The following is an 18,246-nucleotide window of genomic DNA, read 5'->3' as shown; positions in this document are numbered from 1 at the left end:
GTGAGGCCCTGGATGTCTTGGAACTCGATGTGGACCAAGTGGCCTGAAATTCAGAGATCTACCAACCTCTGCCTCCTGCGAGCTGGAATTAAATGCACCACTAAGCCTGGCCAGTGAATATCTCTTGAGTGTTTAAACCTAAGCCTCATATAAGAATCCCAAAGACGATGGGCAGGTGGATCGCAGGACCTTTCCCCAGCGTGGCCAGGCTGAGGAGACCTTTCCTACTTTTCGCCATTACTTACCTGGCTTAGTGAGGACAGGGTAACAACTAGCTAGTCAGGGCTGCCAGGGCCCCAGGCTCTGTCCCACAACAGCTCAGGTAACAGCCATACAAGTCAGGTGTGAAAAGGTTCACCTGTGCTGTCACTATTTAGAAAGCTTTGGACTTTGGAAAACATTGGATGAGAGACTCAGACAGTACTACTTAAAATGAATGCCCAAGCGCTAAGCAGGTTTTCTGCAAACACATGAATACAGCACAGCTCAACCCTCCCGGTCTGGCTCTTCAGCGTCCAGGGCAACACGCCTTCCTCACAGCAGCCAGCTGAGCTAGCCCAGGGAAGGGGCCTCAGGTACTTTTTAGGTTACATATGCAGTTTGAATATGCTTGGCCCATGGGAAGTGGACTATTAGGAGGCATAGCCTTGTGGAGATGAGGCTTTGAGTCTCTCATATGCTGGCCAGTGTGATGAGAATCCTCCTGGCTGCCTTCATATCATGATGTAGGACTTTTGGCTCTTCCAGCATCATGTCTTCCTGCAGGCTGCCAGGTGTTCTGTATGTAACTAAACCTTTGAAACTGTAAGTCAGTCCAATGTAATATTTGCCTTTATAAGAGTTGCCCTGGTCATGGTGTCTCTTCACAGCAACAAAAACCCTAAGGCAATATACTCTGAAAATGTTCCAAATCATTCCGGGTGAACGCTGCTATGAAGATGGCAAGCCAGGAAGTCTGAGGAAGAGCAGTGCTGAATGTGCCCGTCTGGGAGAACAATGGGGAGTGCTAACCTGAGCTGGACTTTGAAGAGAGAGATTAGTGTCCACAGAGCATGATAAACTGTACCTTTCTCAAGGGGAAGCGCTCTGTAGGGAAAAGTCTTTGGCAGGAAGTTGGCTTAAGTTTATAGGAAGCACAGTAAGTCTTTGATTCTTCTGTATAAACTGCAGTATTTGCTTGAAAAAATGGTTTTTACATTTTGTACATGTGTACACTCGTTCAGGAATGCCACAGCGTGCACGGGAGAGCAGGGGACAACTTCCAAGAGTAGGCTCTCTCCTTCCGCCATGTTGGTCCTAGAGAGAGAATGCAGGACTCCAAGTTTGGAGGCAAGCACCTACGTATTAGGCCATCTCACAAACCTCAGTATTTACATTCCCAGGATGTTTATCTTATAAAACTAGTTGTCTACCCTGGATACAGTTAAACTGGGAAGATGCTAGGATTTCAACAGATCGTAAACATCAGGTCTGATTCAATACTGTCTCTTTTATTGGAGTCTAACACACCTATATAGTAAAAGTCCTTGGTAGTATCTGCTGAAAGACCAAATAATTCCAGGCTGAACTAGTTCAAGTGTCCAGACAAGAACACTGACTGGAGAGCTGCCCAGGCCTTGAACCAGCCAGGGCTGCAGGTTCTTCTGCTGGAGAGCACGCCTACACAGACTGAACAGTGAGCCCTCTGCGGCTATCTTGCCACCACAGTCACAGCAGTCAGACAGAGTTGAGTTTATTAAGGAAGCATGAGAGCCACCGACACCCCAAGTGACACAAAGAAAACTGAAAATGTCCCTTCAAGCCAACTGGGGCCTGGCTTTGACCTCCCAGAACAAGAAACTGGTGGGTTAGCAACAACAATTTCTGGCAACCACACTGCAGGGCACAAGTCTCAGCCAGGCCTGCCCCCACCTCTCACAGGTGGAGAGAAGGCCGACTGTTGACAGAAATCAGTGCAGAGGCCATGGGAGCTGTAGGGAAAGTCTGAGAGAAAGAGACTGAGAGGTGGGGAGGACCTTAAAGAGTCCCAGCCTTGGCCTCTCAACACCTCAAACACATTGACAAGTAGTTCCAAACAATGTTACTGAGAGGGAGAAAGCCTAATGCTGCTCCAAGAGGCCCCTGGACTGCTTGCTCCCCCATGCCACATCACAGCCCAGGGCACACAGCACAGCCCAAAGGCCACTTTTGAAAAAAGAAAAACAAGAAAACGCCCTGTTGCTCTGTAAGGAGAGGAGGAGGAGCAGAGGCTGCTGGGCCTTTCCCACACGGCCAGGGTTCTGTCTGTACAGCAGCTTCCCAGCAGCAGCAGCGCGGCGTACTTCTAGGTGAGAGTCTCACCCTTTGTCACCTGTGAAGGGAAAACTGACATGTAGATAAAACGCAAAGGGACTAAAGCCATTTTCTAAAAAAAAATCCTATTTTGGATCCTGTTCAGTGAGAAATGGTAGTAGCAAAGGCACTTCAAAGTCCCAGACACCTATATCCAGGCAGAGCACTCAACTGCTCTGAGTAGAGATGTGTGTTCCCTCTGGGGTAGCCTGCCCCCATACTCAACTGCTCTGAGTAGAGATGTGTGTTCCCTCTGGGGTAGCCTGCCACCATACTCAACTGCTCTGAGTAGAGATGTGTGTTCCCTCTGGGGTAGCCTGGGACCATACTCACCCTCGCTTCAATGTACTCTATTCTCCGTTCAAGGGCTGTCAATTTCTCATTTAGTGTTGCAAGTCTTGACCGACAAGACATATCTGGTAAAAGGAGACTAATGTTCAGGATTAATGTCACTCCAAACACCCACGCCCACACCCACCCTCTGGGCTGAGGATGAAACATGGTTCCAAGTGCATCCTGGGCCTGGGGTATGGTAAGAAGCATTTAAGGACCAACTACTCAGAGACCATGGAACACTCGGGGATAGGCTGACAAGAATCACCACCAAGGGCGAGCCATGTCTTGGCTAGTCTTGAACTTGGCAGTGATCCTCCTGTCTCAAGCTAAATTTATGGACCTTAAAAATGTTGCTAAATTTATAAAAATTGTTCTAGCAGCAACATACAACTAATATGTAAAGGATGTACAGATAGCTTTGTCAAGCAGCAAAGTAAGAGCTTCAAGAGAAGAGGCCCAATGAGACAGGAAACCCAGAAGCCCTTCAACCCACGCTACATCCCTATAAACAAGCCCCTGGAAATTAAACTAGGGATAGGCACTAAATGCACCACACTGAGGAGCACCGGCTGTTTCTTGAGCCCACAGGGCTGAGTGGGAGCTGTGTTCCTCTGTTCCCTGGCATCACAAACACCACACATGTCGCTAGCCCTGGAAGAGATCAAAACTCAAAACCTGAGCCTGGTTTTAGGCTAGCATCACAGATCAGCAGGAGGCTTGTTAGATTACTCCAGGTTCAATGCCAAGCACTGCAGCAGCGAGGAGAGTCCGGAGGGTTACAGCTGAAATTAAGTCAAGGAGGGGAGGGAGAGAGCGGCAGTCCAGAGAAGGGTGTCAAAAACCCACTATGAGCCGGGCAGTGGTGGCTCACGCCTGTGATCCCAAGCACTCTGGGAGGCAGAGGCAGGTGGATTTCTGAGTTCAAGGCCAGCCTGGTCTACAGAGTGAGTTCCAGGACAGCCAGGGCTGCACAGAGAAACCCTGTCTCCAAAAAACCAAATCAAAAAAAAAAAAAAAAAGCCCACTATGTTCAGTATGTGTGTCTGTCTGTCTGTCTGTCTCTATACCTAATGCTCATGGATCAAGTTGTAAGCTCTCAACTACTATTCCAGTGCCGTGTGCCTGCCTGCCTACCTACCTGCCTGTTGTTATACCCCCCACCATCATGGTCATGGACCCAACCCCTGGAACTATAAGCCCCAAACACTTTTTGTTTGTTTGTTTGTTTGTTTTTTTCGAGACAGGGTTTCTCTGTGTATCCCTGGCTGTCCTGGAACTCACTCTGTAGACCAGGCTGGCCTCGAACTCAGAAATCCGCCTGCCTCTGCCTCCTAAGTGCTGGGATTACAGGCGTGCACCACCATCACCCGGCCAACATAAACACTTTTATAAGTTGTCTTGGTCATGGCAATTGAAAAAATTGATACAAATTGCTATCAGCAAGTGGGCTACTCCTGAGACAGGCCTGACCACGCTGCTTTTTGAAAGAATGTGGAAGTCTCTGGAAGAGAAAAGAAGCTGAACACCATTTTAAAGGGCAGTCTTGATAGGAGCTAAATATCTGCCTGAGGTTAAAATGAAATGTTGGACTAATTTCTCTGGCAGAAGAAATTTCAAGATAGCCAATCTTTGGTTGGATTATTAGTAATTACTCTTTTGCAGGTCTACAACGAAATAGAGCAAGCAGGGCAAGAAGAAATACAAAGTACACAATTTGAGGAGATCATCAGGAAATTTAACATTGGAGCCAAGGCTTGAGCTGAAAGAGATAAGAAGACTGATGAGAAATGGAAAAGGAATGAGCACCCTCAGGGCAAGACAGCACCCAAGACAATCCTGCAATTTATAGAAGAAAAAGGTGTAAGGAGCTTCCTGTTCCTAAAAGGCAACAACAAACCAAAGTTTATAAAAATGAATGTCGGGGCCAGGCCCACCCCACAGGCCGTGTTCTGGCTACAGAATCCTGAAGGATACATGGGGAAATGGGCTGTGGAATCTCCCTCCGGGACTGAGAACTGCTCAGGTCAGCTGTGGCAGGGAGTCTGTGCAGCCCAGAGCTGCCACTGTGTGAACAATGACCGTGATGCCTGGGTTGCACTGGCTCCTGCTGCTGGGTTTCCATCTTGCTTAGTCCAATATTTCCTTCCTATGCCACTATTCCTCCCTGTTGGAAAGGTAATGCATACTCTGTGCCATTATATACTCAAAGATCATAATTTGCTGTTTATGGGGGTTACAATTGGGAGATTGGATTAAAACTATATTGAGACCATGGAGACATTTTTCTTTCTTCTTCCTTTTGGAGCCAGGGTCTATGTAGGTAGGCGTGGCTGTCCTGGAACCCTCTATGTATCAGAGCAGGCACAACCTGATCTTACAGAGATCTGCCTGCCTCTGCCTCTTGAGTGTTGGGATTAAAAGTATGTACCACTACACCTGACTATGAAAACTTTTAAAGTTAGACTAAATTCATTTTTGCATTATGATATAGCCATTAGCTTATGAGATAGAGGGACTGAGTGGAATGTGGTGGTTTGAATGGGATTAACCCTCACAAGCTCAAACATTTGGTTGGTGTGATAGTTTGTATTTGCTTGGCCCAGGAAGTAGCACTGTGGAGGTGTGACCTTGTTGGAGTGGTGTGTCACTGTGGGCGTGGGCTTAAGATCCTCAGCCTAGCAGCCTGGAAGTCAGTCTTCCACTAGCCGTCTTCAGATGAAGATATAGAACTCTCAGCTCCCCCTGTATCATGCCTGCCTGGATGATTCCATGTTCCTGCCTTGATGACTCTAGACTGAACCTCTGATCCTGTAAACCAGCCCCAATTAAATGTTGTCCTTTATAAGACTTGCTATGGTCATGGTGTCTGTTCACAGCAGTCAACCCTAAGTTCGTCTGCAGTAGATGGGACTGTTTGGGAAGGGTTAGGTGGTATGGCCTTACTGGAGGAGGCGTGTCACTAGGGTCTGGGGTTTCCAAAGCCCATGCCAGCTATTTCCATTTAGGGCACTCTCTGTCTCTCTATCTCTCTGTCTCTGTCTCTCTGATGCTTGCGGATTAAGATGTAAGCAGTAGGTGTACTGCTACAGTGCCATGCCTACCTGCCACCATGCTCCCCACCACAGTGGTCATGGACTTTAATCCGTTGGAACCATGAGGCCCCAATGAGCTCCAAATGAAGTGCCTTTTTTGTTTGTTTGTTTGTTTTGTTTTGTTTTGTTTTTGTTTTTCGAGACAGGGTTTCTCTGTGTAGCCCTGGCTGTCCTGGAACTCACTCTGTAGACCAGGCTGGTCTCGAAACACTGAAACCCGCCTGCCTCTGCCTCCCAAGTGCTGGGATTACAGATGTGCACCACCACTGCCCTGCTGCTTTCTTTTATAAATTGCTTTGGTCACAGTGTTTAGTGACAGCAACGAAAAGTAACACTGTCTCATCATTTGAGCTCTTAGAAGCTAATCAATTACAACCGCTGGAAGACTGCTTCAACAATACCCATGGAGACTAGAGAAAATACAATCAGTATCAAGCACACGATGGAACCAAGATTCTATCTGTGAAAAGCAGCCTGACTCTTTCCTCTGTCTTTTCCAATCTTCTTTCAGTACCTCCCCTAGAATGCAATCTAGACTCTTAAAATACCTTTTCTCTCCTGACTCCTTTACCTGAAGCCATGAGAGCCCTTTTCTCTCAACTGTCCTCAGCAGGCGAGGAGGAGACAGCTGATGGCTACTTCCTACTACCCCCTCCAACCCGTTTCTATCTCAATAACCTTTATCCTTTGGGGCTAAAATAGCTGTGAGATCACTCTGAACCTTCTCCCACGCGATGAGTCAACAGCTGACAACTTTCCTTTTCCTCTCTTCTCTGGCTGCTTCTACCAAAGTATTCACTTTGACAAATCTTCCTACAGTCCTATCCAGCTGCAACTTTCATCATCTTGCCTATCTAACCATTCTTCTTCACCAAGACTTGGCTAAAAATTTGCCTCTGAGAGGTCTTACCAGAAAAATGCAAGTCCTGTGAGTGTGTGTGTGTGAATATATCTAAATTCTTAAGGGTGAACTTCTCATTCTTAAGTAACTTGGGTCTCTAGCTGTCACTCTCCCCACTTTAGATAAACATAAAATAAATAGTAGGTGGGGGAGTGGGCTGAGCGGAGGAGATGCCTCAGTGATTAAAACACCTGCATAGGGCAGTTCAGACATCCAGCAACTCATGCAAGTGCTGGTGGGCAGGGCAGTCTGCCTGCAATTTCAGCCTCAGAAGGTGAAGATGGGATCCTCCTCAGAGCAAGAGAGCTAGAAAGATTAGACTTCCTACCACTGTGGCAGTGGTGGCTCATGCCTTTAATCCCAGCACTTGGGAGGCAGAGGCAGGCAAATTTCCGAGTTCAAGGCCAGCCTGGTCTAAGGAGTGAGTTCCAGGACAGCCAGGGCTACACAGAGAAACCCTGTCTCGGAAAAAGAAAAACAAAAAACAAAAAAATAAAGAAGGAAAGTCCTATCACCGAGCTTTGGGTTTGACATAGAGACCTACCTGCCTCAGTGAGTAAGGTAGAAGAGCTACAACTCCCTTGTGCATCTCTCTCTCTCTCTCTCTCTCTCTCTCCCTCTCCCCCCCCCTCTCTCTCTCTCTCACACACACACACACACACACAGGAAAAAGACACTCATCCATTCTCATTAATTTTTCAAGCTTCGTTTTCATAATCCCTTTTCATACTTAAGTTTCACGGACATGTAATTCACATGCCATATACTCATTCACTTGTAGGCATGCAACACAATGCTGAGCCCTTCTTTTTAAATCTTACTATCAGCTATGGCTGCCTCCTCTAATTCCCAAGTCTGACTTACAGTGATCACCCTAGCAACCTTACTATAGAAACATACTACCTTACTATTTTTTTTAAAAGATTTATTAGCCAGGCAGTGGTGGCGCATGCCTTTAATCCCAGCACTTGGGAGGCAGAGGCAGGTGGATTTCTGAGTTAGAAGCCAGCCTGGTCTACAGAGTGAGTTCCAGGACAGCCAGGGCTACACAGAGAAACCCTGTCTTGAAAAACCAAAAAAAAAAAAAAAAAAAAAAAAAAAAAGATTAATTATTATATGTAAGCACACAGTAGCTGTCTTTAGACACACCAGAAAAGGGTGTCAGATCTCATTATGGATGGTTGTGAGCCACTATGTGATTCCTGGAATTTGAACTCAGGACCTTCGGAAGAGCAGTCAGTGCTCTTAGCCATTGAGCCATTCACTAGCCATGCCCCCTTTTTAATTTTACATTTTTGTTTATGTGTATACACATGCCCTGGCACATATGTGCAAGTCAAACATAACTTTTGGGAGTGGTTCTTTCCTTTAGCCATGTAGATCCTAGAGATCGAACTCAGGTCATCAGGCTTAACAGCAGGTACCCACTAAGCCATCTCACTGGCTCAACACTGTCACTTCTGTCAGGACTATCCAACATGCCCAGAGTTCCATTTACTAGGATGTTTGGAAGCTCAAAAGCAATCAATCTCTCTGACACTTGTATTTCCCAGGGAAAGAGATACACAGAAACCACTGGAAGAGAGAAGCAGGGAGGGCTGTCTCCTAGAGAGCTGTGCTGTTCTACCTGTCCATCTGGTAAATCAATCAGAACCCTAGAATGATACTCTGGAACTGGCTTATATGGATTAACACTGCTGAAGAAGACAAAATGCCCAATTCTAGACATAGGCTCCAGACTATGCTTGAAGTTAAATATGTCTAGTTCATAGGCTAGGTGTAGCTCAAAGGTAGAATGCTTAAGGCCACACCAGAACCTGCTACTTTAAATAAAAACAACAGGAGAACATTCAGCAACAGGAAACTCTGGACTCCGCATTAAAGTGCACTTTGTCACCACTCAAAAAAAGCAGGCCTTTTTTTTTTTTTTTTTTTTTTTTTTTTTTTTTTTGAGACAGACAGGGTTTCTCTGTGTAGCCCTGGCTGTCCTGGAACTCACTCTGTAGACCAGGCCGGCCTCTAACTCAGAAATCCACCTGCCTCTACCTTCCAAGTGCTGGGATTAAAGGCACGCGCCACCACAGCCCAGCTAAAAGCCCTCAAGGTGCTTGCTTGTATATCCACAGCATCACTGCCAACAATACTAACATGATTTCCTCTCTACATTTATTAATATTTTTTAAACATTTATGTATTTGAGTACACTGCTGCTGTCTTCAGACATACCAGAACAGGGCACCAGATCCCATTACTAATGGTTGTGAGCCATCTGTGGTTGCTGGGAACTGAACTCAGAACCTCTGGAAGGGCAGTCACTGCTCTTAACTGCTGTGCCATCTCTCTAGCTCCTACATTTATCTCAAAGTGTCTTCTGGGCTTGTTTGGTGGGTGTTGGGGTGTGAGGGTAGAGGGGGGTCTGTTCTATTTCCAGACAGTGGTTCCTTATATAGTTCAGGCTAGACTGGAACTCACTATGTAGACCAGGAGAGCTTTGAATTGGAAATCCTATCTCAACCTTCTGAGTTCTGGGATTGCAGAGGACTACCAATATTCTAAACTCTTGGTTTGTGTGCATGTTTTTTAAAAAGATTTATTTATTATATGTAAATACACTGTAGCTGTCTTCAGACACTGGAGAGGAGGGAGTCAGATTTCATTATGGATGTTTGTGAGCCACCATGTGGTTGCTGGGATTTGAACTCAGGTCCTTTGGAAGAGCAGTCGGTGCTCTCAACCACTGAGCCATCTCTCCAGCCCTTGGTTTGTTTTTGAAGTCCTATTTTAGTCCCTGAATGAGTCTTGGCAGGCAAGAGCCTGAGATCTTCAAAGGAGACATGTTCCTTTTCCTGCCTCACAAGGGAGAAGTCGCTGCGAAGATGTCTGTACCACATGTGTATGAATCACATTGTACAGAGGAAAAAATTGATTTGGGGCTTTCTGCTGCATCCTAGATTGGGGAAATGAGCAAGATTATAATTCTTTAGGAGCAATAAGAAATGGCCTACATGGTTGTTATTTTCCCTGAAGATATTAAAGACTCTATGTTTGGCCGGGCGGTGGTGGCGCACACCTATAATTCCAGCACTCTGGGAGGCAGAGGCAGGTGGATTTCTGAGTTCAGGGCCAGCCTGGTCTACAGAGTGAGTTCCAGGACAGCCAGGGCTACACAGAGAAACCCTGTCTCGAAAAAAGCCAAAAAAAAAATTAATAGTTTAAAGAAAGTAGTAAATAATCAGAAGGCAAGACCTCATTATGATACACAATTAAAAGCTAAAGCAATTTAACTGTTAGCAGAGCCTTTAGGCAAACTCCTGGTTGATAACTCATGTATGATATACATGAACTCACAGAGGCATCATTAGGCTGAGAAGCTCTGAGTCCTAAGGAGAAACAGTCTGGTGATGTGGTATAGATGACTTGGTGAGAATTGTATGGAGTATAATGCTCTGTTCAACACCCTTACCACACTTCCTAAGCTCTGGTATGTATCTATGAGGTTTGTACCATTTATGATTATCTAACTCAGTGGTATAAAGATTATAGTTGAGTTTGAAGAGGCATCTGGAATTCTTTGAAAATTAAAACAAACCCAAGTCCCTGCCCTGACACAGGGTACAAACCAGATGCTCCGAAGGGAGAATGTGTTCTTTCGATATGGCTACTGACTGTCTGAACAACTTTTACTCTTGCAGCTCCAGCTTGTGAGAGGACAGTCACAATCTGGGGTTCCATTTCTGTGTTGGACAACTGCCTGAACCCGAGACCACACAGATGATGACACACAGTCACACCTCACACTGCTCTGTATTGTAGGTTGTGTAAACTTTCTGAAGAAAAAAAAAAAAAAACAGTATCACAAACTACTGGTCTACATTTTTAGACTCTGCCCTGACTCTGAAGCTAATGTATCTAAAGAAGTATAAAGGAGGAGGTGTTATTTTTAAGCTCTATTTTTATTCTTAATTAACAAATTCAGCATGCATATTATAACCCAGCTGTGTCAGATGGTGTAAAAATATGTAAATAATGTTGGAAGGCTGAGATGGAAAGAATTGTTTGATCCTTCAAGTTGGAGACTTAAGCCTAAGCAACAAGGTGAGACTTTCTCAAAAGGGGAGGAAAAAAAGTAAAACAAGCAGGGCACAATGGTGCAGGACTTTACCGAATTTCTATCAAAAGGTCTCATAGTAAAACCTTGTCTCAAACCCCACAAAACAGTAACAGAAGCTTTCAGATTGACTGTTCCTCAGCAATTATGTAACTATCTAAGGAAAGGAAAAGCTTACTAATAGATATGGAGACCTTGTCTTAAATCCCACCCCCAGAACAAAAACAAACAAAAAGGTAATAAACTGAGAAAAGAAAACCAGAAAGAGTAGGGTCAGTGCACACCTGTGATCCAGGTCAGCGAAGCTGAGGGAGGAGGACTTGCTTGAGTCCATAGGAGATGCTCTTGGCCAGCTTGGGCACACCGTGGTACCTGATTTAAGTGCGCGCCTCCCTCCCTTCCTCTGCCTTCATCTCTCAAAACCCCAAAACAATGGGCTGGAGAGATGGCTCATCGGTTAAGAGCACTGACTGCTCTTCCCGAGGTCCTGAGTTCAATTCCCAGCAACCACATGATGGCTCACAACCATCTGTAATGAGATCTGATGCCCTCTTCTGGGGTGTCTGAAGGCAGCTACAGTATACTTACATAATAAATAAATAAATCTTAAAAAAAAAAAAACCAAACAAAACAGCCTGGTGTGTACACACCTTTAATGCTAGCACCTAAGAGGCAGATCTGCCTGAGTTTAAGGCCACCCTGGTGTACACACTGTGAGTTCCTGGTCAGCTAAAGCTATATAGCAATCCTTGCCTCAAAAAAACAGAAGAGAGCCTAGAGACCTTTGGCTGTTGGCTGTTCCAGGCAGTTTGGTACTATCTGAGGGACAGCTTACTGATGCAGTTCAGCTACAATGAGGTTGCAGTTACTAGAACACAGGAGATGTTACATCACTCTTAAATTTTGAAAAGCAGATCCAAGCCGGGCGTGGTGGTGCATGCCAGTAATCCCAGCACTTGGGAGGCAGAGACAGGTGGATTTCTGAGTTCAAGGCCAGCCTGGTCTACAGAGTGAGTTCCAGGACAGCCAGAAATGCACAGAGAAACCCTGTCTCGAAAAACCAAAAATAAAAATAAAAAATAAAAAAAAAGAAAAGCAGATCCAATTTAACAGGATTTTTGGTGCTTTGCTGACTGAAATGCCATTAACACTTTGGTTAGACATTGTGTGCATATCTCTGATCATAACTCCTACCAGATCAATGCAGTCTTGTAATTCTGCTTGTTCAAGCCTTCTTTGTGAGCCATGCGTCCAGCTACCTCCCACTGCCTCTCCGGCCAAAGACGCAAACCTAAGACCCAGTCAGTCACCGTCCATCCCGGCCCCACCCCCAACACAAAACACTTTAGGTTTTTGTTTTTTTCTGAGATAGGGTCTTATTCCTTAGTTAGACTGGCCTTAAACTCATGGCAATTCCCTTGCCTCAGCCAGGTAGGATTACAGGTATAAACCACCACAGCAGGCTATTTTAATTTCTTTTGTTTGATTCTTGAGGGAATGTTTTTCAGTAAGGAATGCTGTTTAAAGAAAAAAGTGAAATATTCCAGTTCTCTGGCAAAGCAGGAGAAATCAACTACGTGAACCAACATGGAAATAGTTTACATAGAAGGTACACACTCAACAAGTGCAACTTAGTGGTGGAGTGCTTCTAGCATTCACAAGGTCCTGAGCCAAAACCAAAAACTAGAAAAACTAGGAAAGGGTCATCACAGATTAGAGGACATCCTGATTTCAGGAGAGGAAGGAAAAAAATGTTGAGGAAGGAGAATAACAAGTTGCAGCAATTTACAAGACTCAAACCAAAATGGCATAGGGGACATGGGTCGGACAGATTAAGATCTCTTATTTATGTTGTATTGAAAGGTGGGTGTGGGCACGTACTATGGTACCACTGTGGGGTCAGAAGACAACTTGTGGGAGTTGGTTCTCTCCTTTCACCTTGTGGGTCCTGAGGATTGTCAGACTTGGTGACCTTTACCTGCCAAGCCATCTCAATAGTCTGAAAGAACTCCTTTGACTTCAGAAAATGGATTTTTTCTTTATCCATTGGCAGTCTTCCTCCATATGTCTGTGTCATAGCCCCTGGAATTGGAGTAATGGACAGCTGCGAACTGCAATGTGGGTCCTCAGATTTGTACCTGGGTCCTTTGGAAGTGCTCTTAACAGCTGAGCAATCTCTCAAGCCCTAGAAAATGGTTCATTTTTATGGCTGTTTTGAGGACCAGGCTGGCCTCAAATGCATAGCACTCTTCCAGCCCTCGTCTCTCAAGTGCTAAGAGTACAGGTATGAGCCACCACATAGAGCAGGAAAGAGTTACCGTGTTTCTGTGTTTCTCACTGCCATCAGGCCTGTCTAAGAACCAGTTACACCTGCTGATTTTTGCTTTGCTCTACCAGGCTGCACTCAAAACTCTTTACAAGGCAGATGACTTTGAGTTCCCCCTGGTCCTCCTGTCTCTGCTTCCTGAGTATTGCTATTAGGGGCATGCCTTGTGCATGCTGCTGGGCCAATATTCTACCAACTGGGCATCCCCAGCCCCTTAATAATGAATTTGTTTTCTTTTTGTTCTCTCTTCTTAAAAAAAAAAAACCAAGCAAACAAACAAACAAACAAACACACACACACACCAACAACAAAACAAAAAAAGAAGAGAGGAAAAAAAAAACCCAGAAAATTCTTTCCTTTCTAAGGAGTGGGGGATGCCAGGGTCTTGTGCATGCCGCTCAGGAACCTAACCCCTGAACTACACCCCGGAAAAAAAAAAAGCTGTTGTTCTGTCACCTTCTATTATACTACTTAGGTCTCATCAGGTCTTTTGCTAGAAAATAATCGATTCATTTTAAGTTTTTTTCAAAATACAGCATTTTTCTCCCAAAGATGCTGAAAGTTGCTAATTAGTAAAACCAAAGTACTCTAGTTGAAAAAGATCACTGGATGCCATCTGCACATCTTGTAGTGTGTAAAAAAAAAAAAAAAAAAAAAAAAAAAAAAAAAAGTCCCTTAAGGAACCCTTCCGGAGACCATAAGGAGTCTGTGACAGGTTTTCAGTCCAGAAGGCTAAGAACGCACACAGAAGGAAATCAAGGCTGTCACCAGCCGGCCACACCTAGGAATAGTTTTTGGAAAAGTGGACTGAGTCTCTTAGTAGGAAGCGTGACCGTGACACGGCTGCGCACTGCGTGCCAAGTGGAGACCGGCAAGGAAGCGCCGCGCAAACCGGGACGGATGATGGACGGGCCTAGGAGGCTGGGCAGTGGGCGTGCTGACGTGCGCAAGCGGGGCATGGCAAAGGGCAGGGAAGACCCGCGGAAACGGCCCCGTGAGGCTCAGGGTGAGGGCACTGGGACCCGCAGCGAGCGAAAGAGGAAGCGAGTTGCCGGGACGGCGCGCCCGTCCTCACCGCCGCCGGCCGCCTCCAATGCCTCCCTCCTCCCAGCCTCCCCTGCTCGCCCGCTGACCGAAAGAGTTGAGAAAGTCCGAGATTTTCTTGATGCTGCTGGTGATGATCTCAATGTACTCCCGGTTCGCCCAGTCCTGGTGAATCTCCCGCTGCACGGGATCCTCTTGTCCCGCCATGGCGGCTGCCTGAGGAAGCGTGACTGCGCAGGCGCCGCGACCTCCACAGGCTTCCAGCGCGCCTGCGCTGCCAGCCCGCACCCAAGTGTTCGAGCCCCAGAAAGGCCTGGCAGAGCGGCGTGCATGCGCAGACTAAACGCCCTGGGTTCTAGCTTGGCTCCCACGCAGAGGAAAACAAGACTCCTCCACTCGCGATGTGAAGACAGAGAGCTACCCTTGTCTCCGGCTGCAAGCACCCGCTGACTACTAACGGGTCTTGTCGTTAGGGGGCGCCCACACGTTTCTGCCTCCGCCTAGCGTTGCTCCAAGCTCTCTTGTACCTTGACAACAGAGATGGACACAGTCCTCAAATCTTGTTTTATTCAAAATGCTTTTCATGCTTGGGGTCACAATTCTGTTCATTCTCGTTTTCTTTTAAAAATTTGTTGTTTTTGTTGTTGCCTTTCCAGATAGGGTCTCTCTGTATAGGCCTGGCTGTCCCCTGAACTCCCTCTCTAGATCAGGCTGGCCTCGAACTCACAAAGATTCACCTGTGCTCCCTCCTCGAGTGCTGAGATTGAAGGTGTGGGCGATCACCGCCAGGGTAAAATTACTTTATACATATTGTGTGTGTGTGTGTGAGCGCCTACGTGGAACAACACGCGGGTGGCATTCACAGGACAACTTGCAGGAGTGGGTTCCATCTTATGGGGCAGAACTCAGGTGATCAGGCCCAGTGGCAAGTGTCTTTATTGATCGAAGCATCCCACCCACTCTGAATCTCCTTATTTACCAAAGGAACAAAATTCCTTTTTTTTTGTTTTGTTTTTGAGACAGGATTTCTCTGTGTAGCCCTGGCTGTCCCGGAACTCACTCTGTAGACCAGGCTGGCCTCAAACTCAGAAATCCGCCTGCCTCTGCCTCCTGAGTGCTGGGATTAAAGGCGTGCACCACCACGGCCCAGCTAGTGGCCATCTCTTAATCGGGAGGAAAATAAAAAACGGAGTAAAAGTTGTAAGTTCAAAAGCACTCACCTGTCTTCCAAGTCTCAAATTTTTCTATTCTTTCTGGTTTCTGATTTCCATCCAAATTCTCCTTCTGTAATGGGTGTACATGCATACACTGGACAGACACCTGTAGGTCTTCCAAACCCAGATCTCTGCCTGACCTCAATCCTCGAGTCCTCAGTCTCAGCAAACATTACCTTAGGTTAAAGTCCATCCTTATGGTTAAAGTGTTTTCCCATTGTGCTTTTCTGTGTATTCCAGCTGGCCTTAAACTTGGGTCAGGTATCCTGCTTAGTCTCATGAGTGGTGACAAGTGTGTCCCAAAATTCCCAGTTTGTCCAACAATATTTTTTTTCCAAGACAGGGTTTCTCTGTGTAGCCCTGGCTGTCCTGGAACTCACTCTGTAGACCAGGCTGGCCTCGAACTCAGAAATCTGCCTGTCTCTGCCTCCCAAGTGCTGGGACTAAAGACGTGCGCCACCACCACCCGGCATCCAACAAAATTTTAATTAAGAGTTCTACAATAAAGGAAATGCAGGGCTAAATTTGTGTTTAAGAAAAGAACAGTACAGGCTGGAGAGGTGGCTCAGTGCTTAAGAGCACTGGCTCTTCCAGAGGTCCTGAGTTCAATTCCCTGCAATCACATGGTGGCTCATAACCATCTGTGATGGGATCAGATGCCCTCTTCTAGTGTGTATGAAGACAGAGACAATGTACAATGTATACATATACATAAAATAAATCTGTTAAAAAAGAACACTACATTGTTAGTTCATTAATCCTCCCTCCAAACACTTGCATACTATAAGAGACTGAAATTACTGAGGTGAGGACAGCTCCCATCTTCCACAGCATTCATGCTAATGAGAATTCTGCTCACAGCATACTTTTGCTATGGTAAACCATGTGTCTCAATGCTGGACACAAGAAACAAACCTGAGGTTTAGCAGAATGGAGAGACAGCTTAGCAGTTGAGAGTACTTGATCTTATAGAGGACTCAGTTTCTTGTTTTTAAGATTTCTTTTATGTATGTAAGTACACTGTAGCTGTACAGATGGTTGTGAGCCATCATGTGGTTGCTGGGAATTGAACTCAGGACCTCTGCTGGCTCCGGCCCAAAGATTTATTTATTATTATATGTAAGTACACTATAGCTGTCTTCAGACACACCAGAAGGGGGCGTCAAATGGTTGTGAGCCACCATGTGGTTGCTAGGATTTGAAATCAGGACCTTTGGAAGAGCAGTCAGTGCATTTAACCTCTGAGCCATCTCTTCAGAGAGAGAACCTACTTTCTAATGGTCCTTTTCTGACCCCCAAGGTCTCCTGCACAGATATATTGCACATAAACCCACGCAGGCAAACAAACATAAGCTTAAAAATGATCTTTTGAAGTTAAAGACAACAAGTTTTCACTCAGAAAGTTAAGGGAAGTTTTTTTTTTTTCTTTTAACAGGTGAACATTTATACTTCTCTTTTCTTGCACTGGAGTCCTTCCAGTGCAGTAATAAAACCTTTCCAAACACTGGAGCACAGTGTGAGTCAGGGTATAATGAATAAAGGTTAACTTAACACTAACTATATACAGGTCTTGGAACTTGACAACGGCCTTTGACGGAGGAAGTGGGGTTGCCCTCCATGGCCCTGTCAAATGCACACAGGTGTAGCGCAGGGGTAGGGAGGAGCTGAAGGCGTGACTGGAGCTGTCCTGCATCAGAGGCCTTCCAGAAGGACGCCACCAGCTACATTCCCCGCCTCACGCCCCCCCCCCCCCCCCCCCCCCGCGCTGCCCCTGCCTCCGCGGTCCTGAGTCACAAAGGCGGTTGCTAGGCGCCGACTGGAGAAAAGATGCGGCAGCTACCCTGGAGCGTGCAATCCGCGTGGAGTTCAGTAGGTGAGTCCCCGGCCCGGATGGTGATGGTGGGTCCTGGCCCGGGCTCCCACCGCTGCCCAGGCCTTGGCCAGGGCCGTGTGGCTCCCGCTCCGGGGGAGGGACTTCCAGGGAGACAAGCCTGTTCTCCAAGCACTCCGGCCTCTCGGGATCTTTTCACAGTTCACGAGGACTTCAGCTGCTCTTTGGCGCTGCCATCCCCTTTCCCAGGTGGGGAGATCCGAGGATCCAGGTTCCTTAGAAAGAAGGGGCCAAAAAAACCCTGATGCCTTTTTGGACAAGGGAACCAAGTGTTCCTGTGTGGGGCTAGAACAGCAGCCTGTGTAGACTCCCTAGCTTGCCCCCTACCCCTGCTCCCTGTGATGCTGGGAACTGGGGCAGAACCATTTTCATTTAAACCTTTTGTGAAGGAGTGGAAAGACCTGGAGTCCAAAGCCCTCCCATCTCTATTGGTTTAGGCTGTACATTTAACAAAGCTCTGTTACCTTTTGCTGTTTTTAAGATGAGTCTATAAATGGATTAAAAATATATTTAGAGCACTTGGGAGGCAGAGGCAGGTGGATTTCTGAGTTTGAGGCCAGCCTGGGCTACAGAGTGAGTTCCAGGACAGCCGGAGCTACACAGAAAAACTCTGTCTCAAAAAAACCAAAAACCAAAAACTATATATATATATATATGTATATATATATATATATACATATATATTTAGAGGCATTAATACTTCCCATCCACTTTGCCATGGCCATGTGCCAGACACCTCTCTAGGTTTTTATTTTTTCAGACACGGTCTTACCCTATGTAGCTCAGGCAATTATTGAACTCCTAGCAATTCTGCTTCCGCCCGAGATGACAGCATTGGCTATATGCTTTTAAATTCAAGATATCTAGCACTGAATGCCTTTCATAAGTAGTTTGGAATAGACAACTGTACTCCATGTAAGTTTCTCTTCTTAAGGCAGCCCAGAAATATGAAACCTAGCACCTTGCAAAGGGACCGCATAGACTGAGAAACGCTATCAACTGG

General features: G+C 46.1%; 2 protein-coding genes across 2 annotated transcripts in view; both read right to left on the bottom strand.

The window, feature by feature from the left end:
- The window catches only part of Fancd2 (FA complementation group D2), a 95,526-nt gene that overhangs the window by 9,731 nt on the left and 67,549 nt on the right, over positions 1-18,246 (bottom strand). The window lies entirely within an intron of this gene.
- On the bottom strand, positions 1,717-14,386 carry Brk1 (BRICK1 subunit of SCAR/WAVE actin nucleating complex). The gene is made up of 3 exons (XM_052174562.1): positions 14,228-14,386; positions 2,665-2,747; positions 1,717-2,350 (listed from the first exon to the last, which is right to left on the bottom strand). The coding sequence occupies exons 1-3, from the start codon at positions 14,343-14,345 to the stop codon at positions 2,324-2,326; spliced, it is 228 nt and encodes a 75-aa protein (XP_052030522.1). The 5' UTR covers positions 14,346-14,386; the 3' UTR covers positions 1,717-2,323.

The sequence above is a fragment of the Apodemus sylvaticus genome, chromosome 2 (assembly GCF_947179515.1).
Source record: "Apodemus sylvaticus chromosome 2, mApoSyl1.1, whole genome shotgun sequence".
Classification (NCBI taxonomy): Eukaryota; Metazoa; Chordata; class Mammalia; order Rodentia; family Muridae; genus Apodemus; species Apodemus sylvaticus.
Note: the sequence above shows the minus strand (reverse complement) of the source record. Positions and strands in the feature narration are given on the sequence as shown.